Below are 21,676 nucleotides of genomic sequence, written 5' to 3'. Positions count from 1 at the left end.
CTACCACATGGTGTAGCCTCACTCCCGGGAACATTGTCACCCAGGATGAAGATACTAAGGCCCTGTCCAGACGTGCTCTAACCCAGCCCCGTTCACCCAGCCTTCTACTCCATGTAAAATCTGCCCCCATATATCCCATGTCTCTGAGGTTGCAATGATTACCGCCTCCCTAAAGCTCCTCATTTGCCTTTCAGGCCGTAGGTTACCCCCCACCTTCTCTCCTATGTGTAATATTTCATTAAAATCCCCTATACAGAGCAATGGAAGATCACTTCACGTACCTAGCTCTTCCAATAGCCTCCATGAGTCATCTCTTTTATTAGTTTCTGGATGGCTGTAGAAACCTGTGAATCTCCACATCCTGTTACTATGCTCTTTAGTAACTATAGCATCAATATGACAAGGAGAGAACGTTTGAACGTCCACTTTCGTAGAACTCTTCCATAATAGCGCTAAACCACCACCCCGCCTTATACTGGGAACTACCAGACCCTGTTGCCGTTCTAATTTTCGCTTTACACTGTCCATTTCAGATACTACGAGCTTGGTCTCAATGATGAAGACCAAGATGGGATCTTCCTCCAAAACCACCTTCGGGAGAGCTTTAATTGTGCAGGGGTTCCCAAGCCCCCGATAGTTCTAGCAAACGGTCTTCATTACTCCCAGCGGGGCTGTCTTGTAGTCGCTGCCGATCCAAGATGTGTAGCCATTATTTTACTAAGTGTCATAACCTCTCCCTCCAATTTCTGTCTTTTCCCCATCTCCTTTTTCATCGGTGTTTCCTCTTGAGGAAGTTGTATTTTTCGCTTCAGCCCCATTTCGATATCTATGGGTTTCACCACCTTTTCTGTCTCCTCGTTCCTTTTGTTTATATCACTATCCTCCTTCCATGCAGACTCATTTCCTATCACGTTACTCCTCTTTTTATTCTTTTTCTGAACCGGGCTTTTTAATTTGCTCATTTTTGCCTCACGTAGTGGACTTGGATTATGGGGTCCAATGGAGAATAAGGCTTGGGCTTGATTTAAAGTTTGGCCTATAGAGATATTCGTTGGAGTGGATAAGTCTTTGTCCACATCCATATTAACTTTTTCCACTGTACACTTAGGCCCAGCCCGTATCTCACTTATCATCTCCAGCTCACTCTCCTTTTTATTTAATTTTGAAACCACCGAAAATCTCTCATTGTTCTCCTCAAAAACCGGTGATGGATCTGAAAAAGATAAAGATTCCTCATTTGTAGCAGCATCTTGGATAGCGGCATCAATCTCTCGCAACTGATCTTCAGAATTTGTACGCACCGGACTGCTTGGGATCTGCTCTTTCCCAAATGGGCGTAGGATAGCTGTACCCATTGTTTCAGGCCTAGTGGGGTCCACGACAGCCCCCACGTGCATCTGGCACTAGTCAGACACTGTCATCACTGTCCCATGGCCGGTCTGTACTTCCTTGTCGCCGGGCTCGTCTTCATCGTTTGAAACCGCACGACCCATACCATCCTTCTTCACTGCGATGACCAGCTGTGGTCGTTGAAGGCGATCCAACGATGCCCGCAGCCAAGCATCGAACTGCTTGTCCTCCGCCTTGATAGTTTCTTTGCTCTGTATCCATTGGACGTAATCTCGCTCGTCGTGATCAACCTTCCCACAATAGTAGTAAAAAATAGGTAGGCGTTCGTATTTAAATTCTACCCACCTCGACGGAGCGCTGCCAATGCAAACCATCCTACCCTGACACAATGGTTGAGTTATTTCCATCTTCACCTGGATGTGTAAACACCCTCCCAAGCTAAAACCATGCTCATCCACATCCACCTTCTCCATTGTACCTAGTATACTCCCTATATGTACACCCACGTCCTTGGTTTGGCTCATAGTGGGTAGCCCATGAATCTGAACCCAGATCGACGCTTCGCGGAATTGAACTTTGTTGACTGAAAATACCATATATTAGCAAAAAATGTCATTTCTTTTTAAAATATATAACATGCATAACCAAATAAATAAATAAAAATACATAATGAAAAGAGGTAATGTTAACAAGCACCGTGCTTTGCATGGTAAGGTTGGACTAAAGTAGGTTTCACTTAATAAAAAAATTAGATAAATAAAAGAAAAAAAAAACACAAAATTGGTCCTATAGTTTTTTTTTTTTCTTTTTTCTCTTTATGAAGCTGGCACTACGGCTTATAAATCTGAAAAATAAATGATTGTTTATTTTCAGTAAGTTATTTGACATAAATAAGGCTAAAAGCTAACATATTTCCAAAGCTAAAAATAAAATTATTTAAAATAAAATGAAGACAAAAAACTTTTAAAAAAACAAAAAAGCTTTTAGCTAAATACACATAATAAGTTGTAATGTAAAAACTTGTCTTTTCAACGGCTGTAGAACATGTTGTCAAGACGATAAGAAATGGCGTTCCAAAACTTGGGCTAGCTCCCTTTGCAATAGTGATGAAGAGCTCTATACGAAGCTTTTGGACTCCTTGCCTCTGCAATGCTCTCTCTCTCTCTCTCTTTCTCCTCTCATTCTCTTTTAAAGTTTCAGCTTTCTTTCATATGATATGGCCAACCCACTCTACCCTCACTCAACACTTCCGTTCCCTTCTTCGAGCCTGTGCTCGACACTCCTCTGTCAACAAAGGCAAAAAACTCCACGCCACTATCATCATCACTGGCCTCGCCAACTCCCCAAACTCCTTCCTCCACAACGCCTTACTTCACCTCTACTCTGCCTGTGGCAACCCAACTTATGCACGCAAACTGTTCGATAAAATTCCCCACTCACACAAAGACACCATAGATTGGACCGCTTTAATGGGCTGCTATGCTCGCCATTGGGTACCTAGAGATGCACTGTTTTTGTTTGTTGAAATGGGGAGAGAGGGTGTTGGAGTTGATGATGTGGCCATGGTTTGCATGTTCAATGTGTGCGCGCGGTTGGGGGATGTTCAGTTGGGGTGCAAGGACATGGGTGTTTGGTGAAGATGGGATTGAGTGCTAGTGTAAAGGCCTGCAATGCGTTTATGGATATGTATGTGAAGTGTGGGATGTTGGGTGAGGCGAGGCAGGTGTTTGAAGAGATGGAGGAACGGAGTGTTGTGTCGTGGACAGTGATTCTGGATGGAGTGGTTAGATGTGAAGGTGTGGGGTGTGGGAGGTTGGTGTTTGATATGATGCCGGAGAGGAATGAGGTCACGTGGACAATAATGATCGTGGGTTATGTGGAGAGGGGGTTTATCAGGGAAGGGTTTAAACTTCTTGGTGAGATGATTTTTGGTTGTGGCTTTGGGTTGAATTATGTTACACTTTGTTCATTTTTATCGGCATGTGCACAGTCAGGAGATGTGGTGATGGGTAGGTGGGTTCATGTGTATTCTTTGAAGACAATGGAAAATGAGATGGAGATCATGGTGGGCACGGCTTTGGTGGATATGTATGCGAAATATGGTAGGGTTAAAGCTGCATATAGGGTTTTTGAGCACATGCCACGAAGGAATGTGGTGGCATGGAATGCTATGCTTAGTGGGTTAGCAATGCACGGACGGGGTAAAGTTGTTTTGGATATATTTCCTCGTATGGTGGAAGATGCCAAGCCAGACGAATTAACTTTTATGGCTGTGTTAAGTTCCTGCAGCCACTCAGGTCTAGTTGATGAGGGTTGCCAATACTTCCATGAACTTGAAGCGGTGCATGGCATAACACCCACAATAGAACATTATGCTTGTGTGGTCGATCTTCTTGGTCGGGCTGGTCATTTAGAAGAAGCTGAAATCTTAATAAAAAAGATGCCAATGCCTCCGAATGAGGTGGTTCTTGGATCCCTTTTGGGTTCATGTAGTGTATATGGAAAGCTAGAGCTGGGTGAGCAAGTTCTGCAAGAACTGGTTCAGATGGATCCCCAGAACACGGAATATCATATCCTGCTTTCAAACATGTATGCCTTGGTGGGAAAGAGAGACAAGGCTGATTCCCTTAGGCAGATTCTTAAGAAAAGGGGTATTAGAAAGATGCCTGGAACGAGTTCAATTCATGTTCATGGCCAAGTTCACCAGTTCTGTGCAGGGGATAAGTCACATCCACAAATCACGGATATTTACATCATGTTGGATGAGATGATTCGAAGATTGAGAGTGGCTGGTTATGTCCCAAATGCCGCTTCCCAAGTTTTCTTTGGTTGTGACAGTCGGGTGGGTAATGTGGATGAATTGGAGGAGATAGAACAGGCATTGTTCTCACATAGTGAGAAGCTGGCAGTCTGTTTTGGACTTATTAGCACAAGAGCTGGTTCACCTCTTTATATTTTCAAGAATCTGCGTATATGCCAAGACTGTCATTCTGTTATTAAGATGGTTTCTGATATATACAATAGAGAAATTGTTGTTAGAGACCGCAATCGTTTTCATTGTTTCAAGCATGGTTCTTGTTCTTGCTTTGATTATTGGTGATGATAACACAATATGCTGATAATTGTAAAGAAACAGTGTAAGTGTTGATCCATTACTGTGTATCTGTTTGTATCTTCTGATTGTCAGTTGATCATAAAACAATAAAGCTTGTCTTGTAGAGTTATATGTATAAGCTTATGTCCTGTTGGAATCAAACTTTATTGTGACAGATTTCCTGGTCCTTCCATTTAAGTCATCTTAAAGTTTTGCCAACCCCAATAGTTTTGGGGCAAAGACTCTTGTTGTTTCAGTTCAAGCCATCCCATTTCATTTAGTTTGACAATCATTCCCGTTCTCCCATGGGAGCTTCTCAATCTCACCCCTTCTTTAGTGTATGATTTATGCTCCCTTATGGTCTAAAATGATGTATAGCAGTACTCAGTCCTGCAACTAATGGTTGTCTCACCATTTTCTATTTTCTTGCATTGCCATTGTATTTACTATTGGAGTTCACTTTGTCATTTGAATGCTGGCAGTCTAAGTTATTGGGTCCAGGGATACACGCTGTCTAATTCTTTATTTTTATTTATATTATTATTATTTAAATTCGTACTCTGTTCTGCTTCCCAATTGTGGTGAACTTTTAGTCTCTTATTTGGAGGACTGATAACTGGTGAATATTGACAACATTCCTTTTTCCTTGAGTTCATGAATCATCATTTGGCACAAATAATTGATGCATATGCAATAGGCATCGGCTGATCAGAGAGCAAGACTAGTGATGACAACAGAGAGACTGGGCAAATCTGGTGACAGAATTAAGGAAAGTCCTTCTATTACTTTTCGTTTGAGTAATATATGAAATTGTAATTTGATTCTGCTCTGATGTTCTTCACTTTGAAACATTTACATGCCATTCTTGAATATCATTTACTTTTTTTTTGGGAGGGTATGTGCGTGTGTGTGTGTTTTCCCTTTTTGTTTGTTTTTATTTTCAGTCTCAGCATTAGTGCTTAGTATTGAACTGTTATGATCTTTGTCCATTATATTATCTTCATATTTTAAGCTGTAATAGGTATGACTATTGTGCTGTCTACCAAAATTATATGATTTTCACACTGTAGTAGTAGTTTTGAAATTACATGCCACTGTATTTACCTGATGGTTTTCCCTGTATGTCTGCTGCATGGAGTGGATGATAACACAGGAAAGTGCAAGAGAATTATGACTAACATGTCAAAAAGAATGAGCATGAACAAGTGGATTATTGGCCCCATAATTGCAGTTCTTGCCATTGCTATTGTCTTGATCTTGTACTTCAAAATTTTTATTGCTTCACTTAGATTCAGTTTTAACATTTTACAATCTTAGTTGCGGTTCCTAGTTGATCACAATTTTTATAAAGAACAAGCACATCAATGAGGAACCACAACAACAAAAAAAAATTGTCTGGTAGTTTTGTATTCGGATTATTTATGGTTAGATCCCCTGCATTTCCATCTTTTAGCTTCACTAATGACTTATTTGTTCAATATTTGCAAGAAGATGAAACTAAACTGAAATTTTCATTACACTTCAACCCCAAATGTCTGAAAGAATGATGCAAATCCACTTCTATCTTATTAAATTTAACATCAACTTTCAGTCACCAAAGCTTTCCTTTGCTGAATAATGCAAGCTACTGTGAATTAACTTCTTTTGGCCTTCTGACCTCATATTCAAGTAATCACTAGGCTTAAACCAGACTCTTGAGTTTCTCCCTTTTGAATTTATCATAATCTACAAGCACTCCATCATTAGCTTTTTGCTTCTTGTCATCCACCAATCTTTGGATCACCTGTTGTTGGATACAATCTCCTAGTAAATTTATGGCTAAAAACAATGGAAATTAATAGTAATTTTCAGGACAAACTAATAAGGAACTTGAACTGATAATGATGTGGTAGTAGTTGTTGCAGACTTGCAGCCTCATAAGGCCTGGTGAACTATAGTCAAGTTCAATAAAACAAAAAAAAAAAATTTAAACAAAATTTTTCATAATTGATGAGTTGACATGTGATTAATGTTTTAATAAAATTGGAGTTAGACTATTAGTGATGGGACCATGTGAAAGTGATGTTGGTTTAATCACAACTTACCATGCATATCAATAGTTGTGAAAAAAAATTGTGAAAATTTTGTGATTCAAAGCATTACTCAGTCCTCACGTATATCTGAAGTAATTTATCAAATTGTGTGTTGTTACTTACAAATAGTATATATGATATACTTCAAGAATTTGAATAGTGAAAATAAAGAGAGATTTAAATAGCAAGTAGATTTGAAGGACTTACTGACACTCCAATGTCTTGAATAACATCTTTAGGAACCAAAGCAAGTGCAGGTGGAAGAACAAAGCTTATGTTCAGCTCGAATTGATTTTTAATCCAGCTTTGTGTTCCCCGTCTATCAGGGTATATGGCTCCTTTAGCATTGGCACTGAAGCCAAATGACTCCCGAACATCATCAACCCCTAGGAGCTCCCATTTTGTCTGTAAAAGATTAGCTTTTCATATTTATGTTGGTAGGTGAAGCAGCATATAATATATCAACTTTTCTAGTATGCTATTTATGATTTATCCAAAGAAAAACAACAATAATAATAGCAACAATCAAGTCTTTGTCCTAAAATTTTAGGACCAATCATGGATACTCAATAAACTAATTAGGGCCGGTCACGTTTATTTTTGTATATATGCGCTCTTAGTTTGTTTTTATTGTAGCTTACCATTTCAAGCTCAAGAACCTTCGTGATCTCACAAGGAACTGCTGAAGGGTAATCCTTCCCTTTTGATTTGCATGTCAACCGCATGTCAATTATTGGCTGCACTTTTAGGAACAAGACTTGTAAGGGTGGCAGCTGAATTCTCCATTCGTCCTACAAAAATTAAGCATAAAAACATATGCATGAGAAAGAGGTTAGAGTCATATACTCATATGTTCCTAATAAGAAAAATAGCATTTTTTTAGAGCAACTAAAGAGGTCGATTATAGCATTAAAGCATACTACAAGTAAAATGCTAAAGTTATTATCAATTTTATTTCAAAAAGTTTACAAATTGATTTGACAATAAATATGATTGAAGCCACTTTAAAAACATAATAAATAAATGTTTGAATAATTTTCTGTATTTTTTTTTTTTGAAGAGAAATGTTATATTTACAACAATTTCACAACAAATCTTTTTTTTTAATATACAAATTCCACAACAAATCTTAAATGGCAAAAAAAAAAAAATTTCAGTGGTAAGTTCAAATTAGAATCAATAATAACTTGCCACCTAAGGTTTGTTGTAACAATGTTACGAATTGTAACACTTATTTATTTATTTTTTTAAATGGATGGCTTTTGGTAACATATAAATTTATAGTCTTGTAATGTTTTTAGCATCACTCTTTAATCAATTAAACAATTAAATTCATAGATTGTTGATAGTTAACAATAATACAATGGAATTTTACTTAGAAGTTAGCTAAAGAGAAACAAATATAAAACGTTTGTGAATAAACAATTATATCAGGAATAAATATAACAAAAATCAACTTCAAAATGTGAGAAGTTTCTTACAATTTTATGCTATTCAAGAATCTTACAAGTAATTAGGAAGCTCTTCCAAGCTAATTATAATTAAAAAGTCATTTCCCTTCTACAAGTACCCTTCTAGAGACTTGAATTTCGGCCCTTACTCCTCACACTCCACAAACACTTATACTTACGGAGTGACCATCACACTAAAGGTGTACGGTGATTTCTTACCAATACTTAGTTGTTCTATAAAGTTCAGGTAATTAATTAAATCATATTTTTTAAGGGAAAATTAAATCATATTCTAATATGTAAAATACTTTCATTTTCTCTCTTCTCACATAGTAAAGGATCTATTAATTAAATTCATATGAGACCCATTGTTCATGTTAAAGGGAGGAAGTACAACATTATTGTACTATTGGAATATTGCATGATTTTCTAGAACAATTATACCCAAAAATTATTTAACCTTGACAATACCTCTAAGATGTCAAAGTTTACAATTCCTTTTACATTTTATATTTCAAAAAGATAACAAGAATGAAAAATGTTATTAAAAATGATAGATTGTAATCACGCATACACTTTTCTTATTATTATTAAGTAATTCTTAAGACATAGTAAGGTAAATGATGCCGCACTCAATGTGCATGTCTCTCGTTATGAAAGGACTGTTAAGATTGTTACAAACTAGCCATCATAATACAAACCCTTATATTATCTTTTATAATCTGAGCCATTTTTGACTTACACTACCTTTCTATCATGGTCCAACAATACTTAGATTTGTTGTTTGAGAGAGAGAGAGAGACACACACACACACACATGACAAGTTTAGAGAGTTTCTCTTCAAACTAGTTTGGAGAGACACCTTCAAACTTGTCATATTTTTTTTATTGAATGTGAATTTTGAAAATATAACCGTTGGATTACATGTTCTTTATGTTTTTAACATGAGTGCCAAATTTTGTTTAAATAAGATTTTATTTGCAATTCGATCAATAAACTTATTTTTTGTGCAAAATATTTTACCACCAAAAACTTGAAATTTAAACATGTCATTAATGATATAACTATTGATCTTTAATCTTTCTGAAATTTTACAAATATGAAGAATGTAAGAAGAACATGCAATCTAACAGTTAGATTTTCAAAATACATATCAATAAAAAGATATAATGGAAATTTGAAGGATATTTCTTCAAACTAATTTGGAGAGAGAAACCTTTTTCAAACATGTATATGCACAAATGTATACATTTGTACAAAATTACTTGAATGTTAGGGAAAAATATCTTATTTTCTGGGAAAATAATAAACTGATATCATATGAAGATTATTGATTCAATATCTCTTTTAAATTATTAATTTTAAAAAAAAAGTTTCTAGAATTTTTAGTTTTAACTAAATATCATTCTTCTATAAAAAAAATCATATAAATAAAATTCAATACCTAATTACCACACAAAGTTGAAAATTTTAATCTTCTTAAAAGAAAATTTTGAGAATTTTAAAAAAATTTCACTTTTTTTACTAAATAAAATTGATAGATTTATATTGTCTCTAATATGACATACTTATAGTTTTTTTCTCATTTATGAAATATTACTTTTGATTTCTTAAACGTTGAAATCTTTTGAATGTTTTTTTTTTTTGGCTGAAAATTGAATGTTAGAAATTAGAATAAAAACATTTGACACTTTTTTGGGGGACCAAGAATATCTTTTATTTTGATAACGTGACTCTATCCCTTAATGCACCCATTATGATAGACTATATCATTGATGGATATGGTGAAGTTAAGGATTACAGTGATGATTTTATTCATAAGCTTAGTCAACTGAATCAAAGTAGATATACTGATATTTTTTCAGCATAAAAATATTGTTTTTAATTTCACAAAAATTTTTTTGAACAATTATTTATTATAATAGATGCATCATAAGATATACATGGCCACATAATTCTAACATAACAAATTCTGCCAAGAAAATCTCAGTTTGAACAATATTTTTATGGTATATAAAAAATAAATAAATAAATCAAAGAAAGTGGAAGTAGGGCAGTCAAACACCTCACTAATTTGCATTTTTTCTCCATCTGTAAAGGTTGCTTTGAAAAGTCTGGACTCATCCTCCAAATACTGATCAAATGAAGCCTGCTAAAACCAAAAACTAGTATAACAAAACCATATACCTCAAAATTTTAAGTTGATAGAAAACGATGAATTTTAATTATTTAATTATTATTCTAACACAAAAAAGAAATAGATACCCAAGGTGACTCAGAGAGAGGAAGAGCTGAAGTGAATCTAGAAGAGTATTTTATAGGCTTTTGATTGATTGGCTTCCATGATGCCATTTCATGGTAACTACGGCTCTTCTGCTTACCCTTCCTCTCTTCTTTGCCAAGAGCACATCGGGTTCTTGATCCATGGAGATATAATGGAGACTTGGATGTAGAAGAAAGACTTGCAAGGGCAACCTCACCCATCATCATCAGTTGCAGAGACTTCGTTCACCTTTTCAAAGATGTTAATTAATACTAGCAAGCAACAAAATAAAAAATAAAATTATAATAATAATGCAAAATTACCTACTACAAATTAGTGATATATATATATAGTACTCTACTGCACTATATATCTATCTGGTTAGGGAGTGAAGGACATATATACATGACGGGGATGGTTTGTTTCCCTTAAAATGTCGAGTATGAAATTTCGCAAACTATTGCACGGTTATAGAAACATTCATAAATGGAGTACAATAATTATATGTGTATGTACATTTGGCCACAAAGTCAAGTTGGCTTGTGCCAAAAACTAAATGATTTTTTTTTTTTTTTTGAGACCGAAGATAGAAAAAAGTAAATAATTGAAATGAATTGTCAACAACTTTTGGCAGGAAATTAAAGCAACTTCTTCATTATTATTATTGTGGGCTACTTTTTTGTACTCCTGAAGAAACTATTTGCGTACTTCTTAGGGAACTTTTTGTAGTCCTACATTGAAAGAATCTTCCCCCACTTTCTACCTTATATGCGTGAAGCCAAAGGAGTAGTGTACCATCAGTTATGCTTCCTTTTATTGTGAGCCACTTTTTTGTACTCCTAGGGAAACTATTTGCGTACTTTTTAGGAAACTTTTTATAGTCCCACATCGAAAGAAAATAGTTTCCCAGGGAGTAAAAAAAGTAGCCCACAATTATTATATGAGTTAGCTAGGTTAAAATTATAGTTGATATAGTTCTTTGATTAGTCTAATATCTTCACAATTATTGTGATAGTGGAAACTATGATACCAGTTTGTTGCGCGAAAGAGAAGTATTTTCACACAAGACATGATTAATGTGAAAATATTATAGGTTTTTGAAAAATCTCACAAACAATTAATAGGAACGAAGTAAAAACAATTCAAGAGAAAAGTATGTAAGATTATCTTCATTAAGAGACTAAATGAAGCCTACATTAACTAATTATTATATTTTGAAGTAACTTTCAATTAAAGGGTTCCTAGTTTAACATTTAAAAAGCATGTGTTAGATCCATCAAAGGGTTTCTAAGGTGTAGGCAATATAACAAAAGATTTCCTTCCATATTCATTGTTTTTATAGTGAGATTTTCTTAATAAAAGCCAATTTGGTAATGTTGTTTTAGTAACACTATTTAAGTGTTGTAGAAATATGTGTAGGTGAAAAAATGTTGTGAAAAAACATATTATATTGTTTAACCAACGAAAACTGTTGTTTAAATAATACTAACAAACAGAGCCTAAATCGCTTGAACAACAATGGTTGAATGTGTGTGTGTGTGTGTGTGTGTGTGTGTGTGTGTGTGTGGGTGGGGGGAGGGGGGGGGTATTTTTTCTTTTGCTGTTTTAGATTTTCAACAAGTGGTGCCAGAGCCTCCTTCATTCCATGTTATTTTGTAATTTTTCGTTTAATTTTTTTGACATGATTCTAGAATTATATGATTATCTTAATTATGGCCGAAAATTTGATGAATTTAGTTTATAGTTTTTTGAGATTACTTAGAAATTAATAATTACTTAATTGAATAACTTCACCGGTCCCCTCCCCTCTCTGTGACCATTCAAATAGCATGGGCGGCAGTAATTTTCTTTGATCTATGACAACTGAAAAATTGACACAGACCGACGTACGTATTCATTGCATGATTCCATCTTTTTGGGATTGAGATTCAGACAACAAATGTTGATGCATAACCCACATGTTATTCACTTGTTGGTACTCAGTCGACTATCGAAAGTCTCTTTTACAACGTGAATTCGAATAGTTTTTCTTTTTCGTACAATTTTTCGTCGTACTATTGACGTGGCTACGTTTGCCAATGCAAACAAGAAGATGGTCCCTTGTTTTCTCTCAACAGTACAATTTGTCTTCGCACCAAACAAAAAACAACACAACATATTCGTGTGTTATTTGATTGAGGTTTTGACAACTAATTTTTGCATTGTGCGTGGTAAGTATACGGTAAATGAAAATTTTGAATGATTCTATGTATGGTCTATATATTCTCAAATTTAGATCATTACATCATGGAAACTTAATTATGTGTTTAGGTGTTTACACATCGCATTTTGTATTCTTTATAACTTTAATTATGATTCTTAATAACGAATCTTAAGGGGCTTTATTAAAAAGATTTTGGCTAAGCAAGAAAAATATGAACCCTCTTTTTATTGGTTTTCAAAAGGTTAAAAACAATACGAAACTTCTTTTTATTGGTTTTCAAAAGGTTAAAAACTCTTTGACTAACATAACCTTACGCACGCAAGTTTTGATAATTGTGTACCTATACTAACTAAGCTAAAGTTGGTGAGCTACCTGTGGAAATTTTCTCTCAAAATTCTATGACAAGGCTGATCTCATATTACCTGGAGACAACCTTACACACTAATTTCGCATTATAGAAATGCCTTGCTGACACACTTTTCAAAACATGTTTTTATTTTGATATTCTTTTAGTACACTGCAAATCTGTTCTTTTCCTCCAAACTTAAATAACTCGTTGAAATAGCCCCCAGGACGCTTATAGTTAAAATGATCTTTGACAATAAAATGGGCAACTGGGGATGTAGCTCAAATGGTAGAGCGCTCGCTTTGCATGCGAGAGGCACAGGGTTCGATCCCCCGCATCTCCATCTGTGTAAATTTTATAATATTTTTACTTTTTTTTTTAGTTCAATACTAGCACATTCGTTCAATTTTCTGCATTTTTAGCACCTCAAATGATAAAAACCCATTGACATCAAACATGCCAAGCTACAGTAGAATCTCATTTTTGAGAACCTACTGTAGCAAGATGCTAGAGTTTTTAATTTTTTTTTTTCTTTTTCTCTCTCTCATTCTCTACTTTCTTGGCCAAATTGGGCTTTTGCCATTTTCTTTTAAAAAATCCAGCAAAATGCTCCACGTCTGAAATTAATTAGGAAAATACTTCTGTTTTGAAACTCGATTTTCTAAAAATTGAGTTTCAAATATAAAACTTGATTTTTGGTCCATCGAGTTATAGCGAACGTGGGCTTAGAATTTTTTTTTTACATGATACTTGAGTTCCAATTTTTTTATTTATTTTTATTTTTCAGTTCGCTATAACTTAATTGTCCAAAAATAGAGTTTTAAATTGAAACTTGAAATAGGGTAATTTCCAGATATGGGGCATTTTGCTGAAAAGTTTTGGCGAAAGGGGCAAATGCCCATTTTCTCGCTACTTTCCTCTTTCTTTCTCTTTCTCCTTCTCAGATCACCATACGCTCTCAATCTCAATCTCAGTCTCAATCTCAAACTCTCTGCTTTCCTCTCTCTTTCTCTACGAGATGGTGCGGTTGTTGATCTTTCTTTGACTGTTGATTTTTCTCATCTCTCCGTAGGACGAGTTGATTTTGTGGGTGTTGGTGGATCGTCCTTGTTCGTGATTTTGTGGGTGTAGGTTGATTTCATGGTTTGGTGGTTCGGCAAGTGTGTGCTGCGGTATGATCTAATTTGGTTGGGTTTTGTGGTTTGATTTCAACAAGGTGATCTGACTTTGTGATTTGGTGGGTTCGTGGGTAATTGATTTTAGCTGGGTTTTGGCGAGTGCGACTGCGGTGTATCGGCAAGTGTAGGTCTGGGTTGATTTTGTGGGTTTGGGCGACAGCGGTTCGGCAAGTGTGGCTGATTTTGGGATTTGATTTTGGCGGATGTGATCTGATTTTGGTGGGTTTTGTGGTTTGATTTCAGCGGGGTGATTTGATTTTGTGATTTGGTGGGTTCATTGTCTCTTTTGTGAATTGATATTGTGATTTTGTGGCTAATGGATGTGGCTGCCAGTGCTTAGAACACAGAGAGAGAGAGAGAGAGAGAGAGAGAGAGAGAGAGAGAGAGAGAGAGAGAGAGAGAGAGAGAGAGAGAGAGAGAGAGAGAGAGAGAGAGAGAGTAAAAATAAATAAAAAAATAATAAAGAAAGAATATTTAAATGAAGTAGTAAAAAAAAGTTTTGATGTTAGGTGTATTGTAAAGTGATGTGTTAAATTTTATAAAGTTGGTTTTTTAGATGCTAAATGCTAAAAATTTTAAAACCTCTTATCAAACATTCTAAAAAATTTAGCATTTACCTTCTCAAAACTTATATTTATAACATATAACACACCACTTTACAATACAATTTATATCAAAACTTTTAATTTTTTTACAATTTCTTTTAAATATTATTTCTTTATTATTTTTCACTAATTTTTTATTTTTCCACTCTCTAAAAGTAATATAAAAGTGGGCCTCACGGAATAAAAAAGTAATATAAATTTTTACAATTAATGAATAGTGCCATTTCATATTTGAAATGGCATTATTTATCAATTGCAAAAATTTTGCAATATCAAAGGTTTGATGAAGCAGGCTTAAACCTTTCAAATGTTAAAAAAATAAAAATTTTAGCATTTGAAAGGTTTGATAAGAATGTTCTTAGAAATTAAAGTTTTCTAAAGTGCTACTATATAGTACATATTCGGCCTTTACCAAACATATACAAGCTAGCACGGTTTAACTTATTATAAGAATGACTCTTAAAATGCTAGACTGTCATGAGGTGCAAAGGTTAATTCTTTAGGCCTTCTGACATTAATCACAAAATGTCCATGTGCATATGCACGTGAGTTTCGTGTACATGCTTTTTTTCTTAATTTTTTTATTCTTTGTCCACTTGCACATACTCAATTTTTTTGCTAAAAAAATGTGTAATTTTTTTGTTTTATTTAATGCAAACATAATTTTAAATTAATACAAACTTTTCTTTTTCAACCTTTTTTTTTTTTTTAACCAAACAAATAAGTTTTTCATCTCTCTACTTTTCCATCATTTCAACCAAATACAAATGAGAGAAAACTAAATCTCTCTTTCCTCTCACTTTTCTATTTTTTTCAACATTTTGTATCCTCTTTTTTTTTCACTCCTTCAGCCAAACGGACTCTAAGACAAGTGGATCCTATATTACCCAGAAACAACCTTACACACGATTTGTGCATTATAGAAATGCCTTGGTGGCACACTTTTCAAAACGTGGTTTAAGTGCTCTATTTGAAAGTTTACTAACTTTTCTTTGGTTTGTATGATAGATAGGCCAAATGCAATGGTCTAGAATCAAGATTTGACTTCTCTTATTCCACGTAGCTTTATATATATATACTAGCCTCTGAGCACACGTGTGAGAGACTCTTTTATTTTTTTTTTTTGAATAAAGGTTAATAATTTGCATTTATTATAATTTTAAAATATATTTTTTTTTAATTTTTCAAACAAATAAAAAGGATAAACTTTAGAAATAAGTAGTAACTGTATTTTTTTTTTTACGTGAAGGGAAAAAAAATCCTAAATTTTATAAGTTTTCTTCTTGAATTCAAAATGAAATTTGTTATTTGAGATTTATGACCCTATTTCTAAATGAAGTTACCCTTCATTAATAAAAGTATCTTTAAACCACAAAAAAATCCAGTTGAAAGAGGGGCCCATCCTCTTATATATATTGTGGGGGTAAAAGTGATTGAATAAACGTTTGGGTTTTGGGCCTGATTGGTTGATATAAGTCTGTTTGGTCAGGATCTCTAGGCCCACCAGTCAGACCGCACTGTATTGGTCCGAGGTGTCGTCCGAGGAGGAGTATATCCTCGGACAGGCCCAGTAAGAACCTTGGGACTTGCTAAATGGCTTAGAGGCAGAATTCTGGAAGAACTGGTGGATAAAAGTGTGGTCCAAGCACCCTTTAGAAGTAGCAACGTGTGAGAAATATCTGAAGAAAAAGCTGCTATCACCACATTAAAGGCCCTGCATCTACCTCCCTGGCCGCATTAATGGAGAAATGACCTCTGAACAGTAGAATTCAGCCTTCCTGCTATTATTTGAAGACTTCAAGAAGGTGGTGGATGGGACAAGTATCTAAGAGGAAGATTTATGTGACACGTGGACGAAACAAGGAAGAAGAAGATTTGTCCTCGGCTTACGTCCGATGAGGTTTCTTTGTCATATTTATTTATCACTTGCATAGATTGTGGCACTCTAGCCTGTTAATCAACTTCCAACATCCCAAACCTAGGTTTCAAACCCATACTCTACAAATTTCATTGTATAAGGTTCATTGGGCCTGAGCCCATCACTTGTTTTTGGGTCTGGGTACAAATTGTGCACTTACATATATATATATGTATGTATGTATGTATGTATGTATGTATTCTAATTCTTGTTTTTTTTTTTTTGAGGATCAATTCTTGTTTTATTTAGTTTTTTTAGTAGTTTGTAAATTTTGGTTTAGTACTTTTTTAATTTAATTAATTTTTAATTAAGTTAGAAATTTGTGTTAGGCTTAATTAGAGTGATTATGGGGTTCACGCCGCAAAGTGCGCACACAGACTTTGACCTGGAATAAGGTGAATTAAATCATTGTAATTGATTTAATTGAAATAAAATGGTGAATTGTGCATTAAGAATATATTTTTCCTAAGTCCATAGGTATAGAAACTTTGAATAAATTTTAAATTGCACTCCTAAAATTTTAGGTAATTTTGATGAGTTATAAACGTTTTTATTTTGAAATTCTTTTAGTACATTGCAAATCTACTCTTTTCCTCCAAACTGAATAACTTGTTGAAATAGCACCAGATATTGTATAGTTAGATTAATCTTTGAAAACAACATAGGCAAATGGGGATGTAGCTCAAATGGTAGAGCGCTCGCTTTGCATGCGAGAGGCACGGGGTTCGATCCCCCGCATCTCCATCTGTGAGAGGTTAATAAGGTTTTGTGCTCTTTTTCGTTTAAGCACATTTCCAAACCTCTTTCTGCTTCTTTTTCACTTTTTATCTTTATATCTTTGGAAGAAGATGTAACAAAATTGAAATTCTTCATTACACTTCCACCCCAGATGCATCAAAAAATGATTCAAATCTTCAATCTTTCTAAATTTAATGTCAACTTTTAGACACCAAAGTTGTCTGAAAGTGATGCTATTTTATTCATTTTTGTAGCGGTTTCAACTTTCAAGCAACAACATACATAATACTTAGTCCTTTACCAAATATATTCAAGCTCAGCATGGTTTAACTAATTCTAAGAATGACTCTTAAAATGCTAGACTGCCATGAGGTGCAAAGGTTAATTCTTTAGGCCTTCTGACCCCATATATGCAAGTAATCACAAGGATTAAACCAGATTCTTGAGCTTCTCCCTTTTGAATTTACTATAATCTGCAAGCACTCCACTATTAGCTTTTTGCTTCATGTCATCCACCAATCTCTGAATCACCTGTTGTTGGAAACAGAGACAATTTTCTTAACCAATTATAAAGGTAAGGAACTTGAATTCGTAGTGATTCAAACAATATTTTTCATAACTTATTAAGGGAATATGTTGTTACTTATGATCCACCATTGACACAAGGAAAAATGAAAAATGTGAATAGAAAGCCAAATTTAATATGGTCTTACCGACACTGCAATGGCTCGACTAACATCTTCATGAACCAAAAGTGTAGGTGGAAGAATATAGCTTAAATTCATCTCGAATTGATTTTTAATCCTGCTTTGTGTTCCTCGTCTATCTGGGTATAAGGCTCCTTTTACACTGACATTGAAGCCAGATGATTCAAGAGCATTATCGAGCCCTAGAAGCTTCCATCTTGTCTGCAAAAGATTGTCTTCCATATATGTTACAAGGTTAAGGGGAAAGAAGAACTTTTTCTAGCTAGTATGGTCTTAGTTTTGTTGTTGCTTACTGTTTCAAGCTCAAGAACCTTTGTGATCTCGCAAGGAACTTCTGGAGGGTATTCCTTCCCATTTGATTTGCATGTCAAACGCATGTATATTATTGGCCACAATGTTAGGAACAAAATTTGTAAGGGTGGCATCTGAATTCTCCACTCATCCTAGGAAAATTAACCATTCAAACATATGTAAGAGAGAGGTTGGAGACATCTATATATATGTATATATATCAAGAAAAACAATTTTTTTGAGAAAAACTAAAGAGGTTGACCATCTATATATGTATGCACACATTCAGTACTACGCTGGCATGTTAATTTAGTAAAGAATATGCTAAAATTACAAAGAGATTGATGTTACTTCGATAACATAATAAATAAATTATTAAATTATTTTTTGTGATTGGTGCAAACACATTAGTTTGTGATAAGGTAAAATTTGTATTAGTAACATAACTCATTTAGCCATTAGTAATATAAGTTCATAGTTCACAACAACAAATTAAAGTGAGCTTAAGCTATAAAATTATAAAATAAAATAAAAAAGTCAAAGAAAGTGGGACTAGGATAGATTAAGAGGCCAAACACCTCATTAACTTGTTGGATTTTCTCTCCACCTGCAAAGATTGCTTTGATAACTCTTGGCTTATGCTCCAAGTACTGATCAAATGAAGCCTGCAAATACCAAAAATTATTATGAACTGTCACTCCATTAAAAATGTTTAAGTTGATAGAAAAAGATAAATTTTAATTACTTAACCATTAATGTTCTAAGAGAAAGTACATATATGGTTGTGTGAGATAGATAGATACCCTAGGAGACTCAGAGAGAGGAAGATCTGTATTGAATCTAGAGGAGTACTTTGAAGGCTTTTGATTGTTTGGCTGCCATGATGTTAATAGTGCCTTTGCATGGTTTTGACTACAATTCTCTTGCCTCTTCAGGTGACCCTTCCTTTCTTCTTTGCCATGTGCACCTAGGCCTCCTCCATGGAGAAATAATGGGCGCTGGAATGGGGTGAAAAGCCTTGCTGCTGCAACCTCACCCATATATAATCACATACAGAATTTGTTTACCATTTTAAAATACTCGACATTAACTATAATACTAGTGCTGTAGATAACCAAAAAAGAAATGCATAGGAAACAAACATTTATGCAGGGTTGTGAATGAATTGGAAGTTGAAGAGTGTCAAAGCTTAATTTGGGTTCGATATAAGCTGAAAGGTTTTATTCAAATGATGTTACACTACTGCAATATATAACAAGCTAGCTAGCGGTATAAATATAAATAATGGGGTCTATTTTTTGTTTCATATCTATAGCTCTATACCATTATCACTGTGGGGTAATGTTAATTGCAAACTAGATATTTCTGAAATACTAATAAAATAAAATAAAAATTTGGGAAACAATAATGTCAATGACCACCAATATACGTTTGCCCACAAGTTTAGTTGGCATGTACCGCAAGCTGAAGCATTGGAATGGAGTAAAAAAATTCTTTTGGAAGAAGAGTAACATTTTCTTTTCTTTCTTTCTTTTTTTAAAAAAAAATCTTACAAAATTTTGTATATAATTTTGTATATTGAATGATGTTGGAGTTTTCTTAACAAAATACATACTTATATACCCATGAGTTAGGTTAAAGTTATGCTTAGATATTACACTTTTCAATAATTATTAATTAGATTAATATCTTAATAACATCATCATAGAAATTTAATAGAGGAATAATTTGAAAATTATGTCACTCTTAACAGTCATAAATCAATTCAAATGGCTTGTTCCTAATCCAACCAACTTTATCCTACTTCTCCTTCATCTGAAAAGTCATAAATCAATTCAAATGGCTTGTTCGAATAAGGCAAAACCCGCACGTAAACGCAAGGTGGGGTAGCTAAAAAAGGCAAGTAGCTTGGGACTTCCCTTGCTTTCTATTCTTGGATGGAGGGATATATACAACTAAATTAACGTGAAGTGAAGCAATAGATTATCAAACCAACACTCTTTGGCTTTGGATTTTTCCATTGGAAACCCTCTTTTTTCTTTAGCACCATCTTGTCTCTAACTATGGAGAACGCACCGGTACGGAAACCCTCCTTAATTTCCAAGTGTCCTCACATTTACATATATAGAAAATTAGAAACTACCCTTCAAAATATTTGCCTTTAATTTGACACTTCCCATAGAACCATCAATATTCCATTAATTTTGCACCAATTAACTTCCTAGTCTTTGGAGAGCAAGCGTAAAAATTTATAGGATTTTCATCTTTGTGCGTTTTTGTTTCTGAGAATATTTTTTGGGTAAATTGCAAATTACATCCTTAAAGTTTGGGGTATTTGGATTTTATCATCTGAAGTTTCTAAATTTAGATTTTATCCCTTAAAGTTAGGAATGTTTGTATTTTGGACTCTAACGTTTCAAAATTTAGATTTTACCTCCTAAAGTTTGGGAGTAATTGGATTTAACATCTCAAAATTCTGAAACTTTTCGGAGTGTAAAATCTAAACACTTCCAAACTTTGGGGAGGAAAATCCAAACACCCCTAAAATTTATGGGGTAAATTTCAAATTTTAAAGGCGAAAACCACATTTTCGTCCCTACATTTTCAGGCAATTCCCACTTTGGTCCCTATCTTTTATTTTTACCGCTTTTAGTCCATATCCTGGAAAAAGCGTCTCATTTTTGTCCCTCCTGTTACATCAGAGACGGAAAAGTCCTAGGTGGCAGACGGAACTATTAAAATAATAATAATAAATTTTATTTTGTCATTGAAAAATGCTACGTCAGCATCTAAATTAAAAATATTTAATTTATTAATTTTAACTAAATAAAAAAATTAAAAACCAAAAATTACATGAATTGAGATCTAAGTGTGTCTTGAATAAGAACATAAACTCAGAAATTTAAAAAAAAAAAAAAAACCCCCACAAACAAAATCATCAAACCCATAAACCCAATAAACAAACCAATCTCCAACAAACCCATAAACCTATATTTTCTTAGGAAACAAACACAAAAAAAAAACCCAAAAAATTTAGCTCAAATACAAATTCCTTTTCTTGTTCTTCTTCCCTAGATCCACCACTACTGAACCCAGATCCATCACAACCAAACCCTAAAACCAATTTCAACCATAGCGAGTGAATGGATGAACTGCACCACCAGGAACTAGAGTTTTTGCGGTATCGGCCTTGATTGAGTTCTCGAGATCATAGAATATGAATATCGCCGCCTCGCCGAGGCGGGTCCGAGTGATGTTGTTCAAGGAGGCTACCTTGATGATGGCTGGTGGCGGTGAATGGTGAGGAAGGAAACCACAGCCACCACCACCACCGATATGAGTTTCACAACACACATAAGGGGGAGATGCCGTGTTGCCCATCATTTTCTCCAATCCATGTTGTTCACCAAGCACAGAAGCCTCCATGATCAAAACCCCGAAGAGGGATAAACAGATCTG

General features: G+C 34.5%; 2 protein-coding genes, 2 non-coding genes and 1 pseudogene across 9 annotated transcripts; 3 read left to right on the top strand and 2 right to left on the bottom strand.

Annotated features, from left to right (window-relative positions):
* The first annotated feature begins 2,371 nt into the window (after positions 1-2,371).
* Positions 2,372-4,633, top strand: LOC142608291 (pentatricopeptide repeat-containing protein At5g15340, mitochondrial-like; annotated as a pseudogene).
* A 1,294-nt stretch (positions 4,634-5,927) lies between these two features.
* Positions 5,928-10,720, bottom strand: LOC142622072 (uncharacterized). Of its 6 annotated transcripts, none has more exons than XM_075795495.1 (6): positions 10,555-10,720; positions 10,234-10,480; positions 10,034-10,120; positions 7,158-7,307; positions 6,724-6,921; positions 5,928-6,227 (listed from the first exon to the last, which is right to left on the bottom strand). In XM_075795495.1, the coding sequence occupies exons 2-6, from the start codon at positions 10,456-10,458 to the stop codon at positions 6,126-6,128; spliced, it is 762 nt and encodes a 253-aa protein (XP_075651610.1). In that variant the 5' UTR covers positions 10,459-10,480; positions 10,555-10,720; the 3' UTR covers positions 5,928-6,125. The 6 variants fall into 6 exon arrangements, with proteins under 6 accessions (XP_075651610.1, XP_075651613.1, XP_075651612.1 ...); XM_075795498.1 differs by having other exon boundaries at positions 10,034-10,117; XM_075795497.1 differs by having other exon boundaries at positions 10,559-10,720.
* Positions 10,721-13,050: 2,330 nt separating this feature from the next.
* Positions 13,051-13,123, top strand: TRNAA-UGC (transfer RNA alanine (anticodon UGC)). The gene has a single exon. It is a non-coding gene; the product is annotated as a tRNA-Ala (tRNA).
* Positions 13,124-17,152: 4,029 nt separating this feature from the next.
* TRNAA-UGC (transfer RNA alanine (anticodon UGC)) lies at positions 17,153-17,225 on the top strand. Its single transcript has one exon. It is a non-coding gene; the product is annotated as a tRNA-Ala (tRNA).
* A 213-nt stretch (positions 17,226-17,438) lies between these two features.
* On the bottom strand, positions 17,439-19,463 carry LOC142621933 (uncharacterized). Its single transcript, XM_075795314.1, has 5 exons — positions 19,021-19,463; positions 18,796-18,882; positions 18,220-18,369; positions 17,933-18,127; positions 17,439-17,750 (listed from the first exon to the last, which is right to left on the bottom strand). Exons 1-5 carry the CDS (start codon positions 19,255-19,257, stop codon positions 17,649-17,651), a joined length of 771 nt encoding a protein of 256 aa, XP_075651429.1. The 5' UTR covers positions 19,258-19,463; the 3' UTR covers positions 17,439-17,648.
* Positions 19,464-21,676: the final 2,213 nt, after the last annotated feature.

Source organism: Castanea sativa, chromosome 1, assembly GCF_040712315.1.
Source record: "Castanea sativa cultivar Marrone di Chiusa Pesio chromosome 1, ASM4071231v1".
Taxonomy (NCBI): Eukaryota; Viridiplantae; Streptophyta; class Magnoliopsida; order Fagales; family Fagaceae; genus Castanea; species Castanea sativa.
The sequence above is the reverse complement of the archived record's forward strand: the minus strand, read 5'-3'. Positions and strand labels throughout refer to the sequence as shown.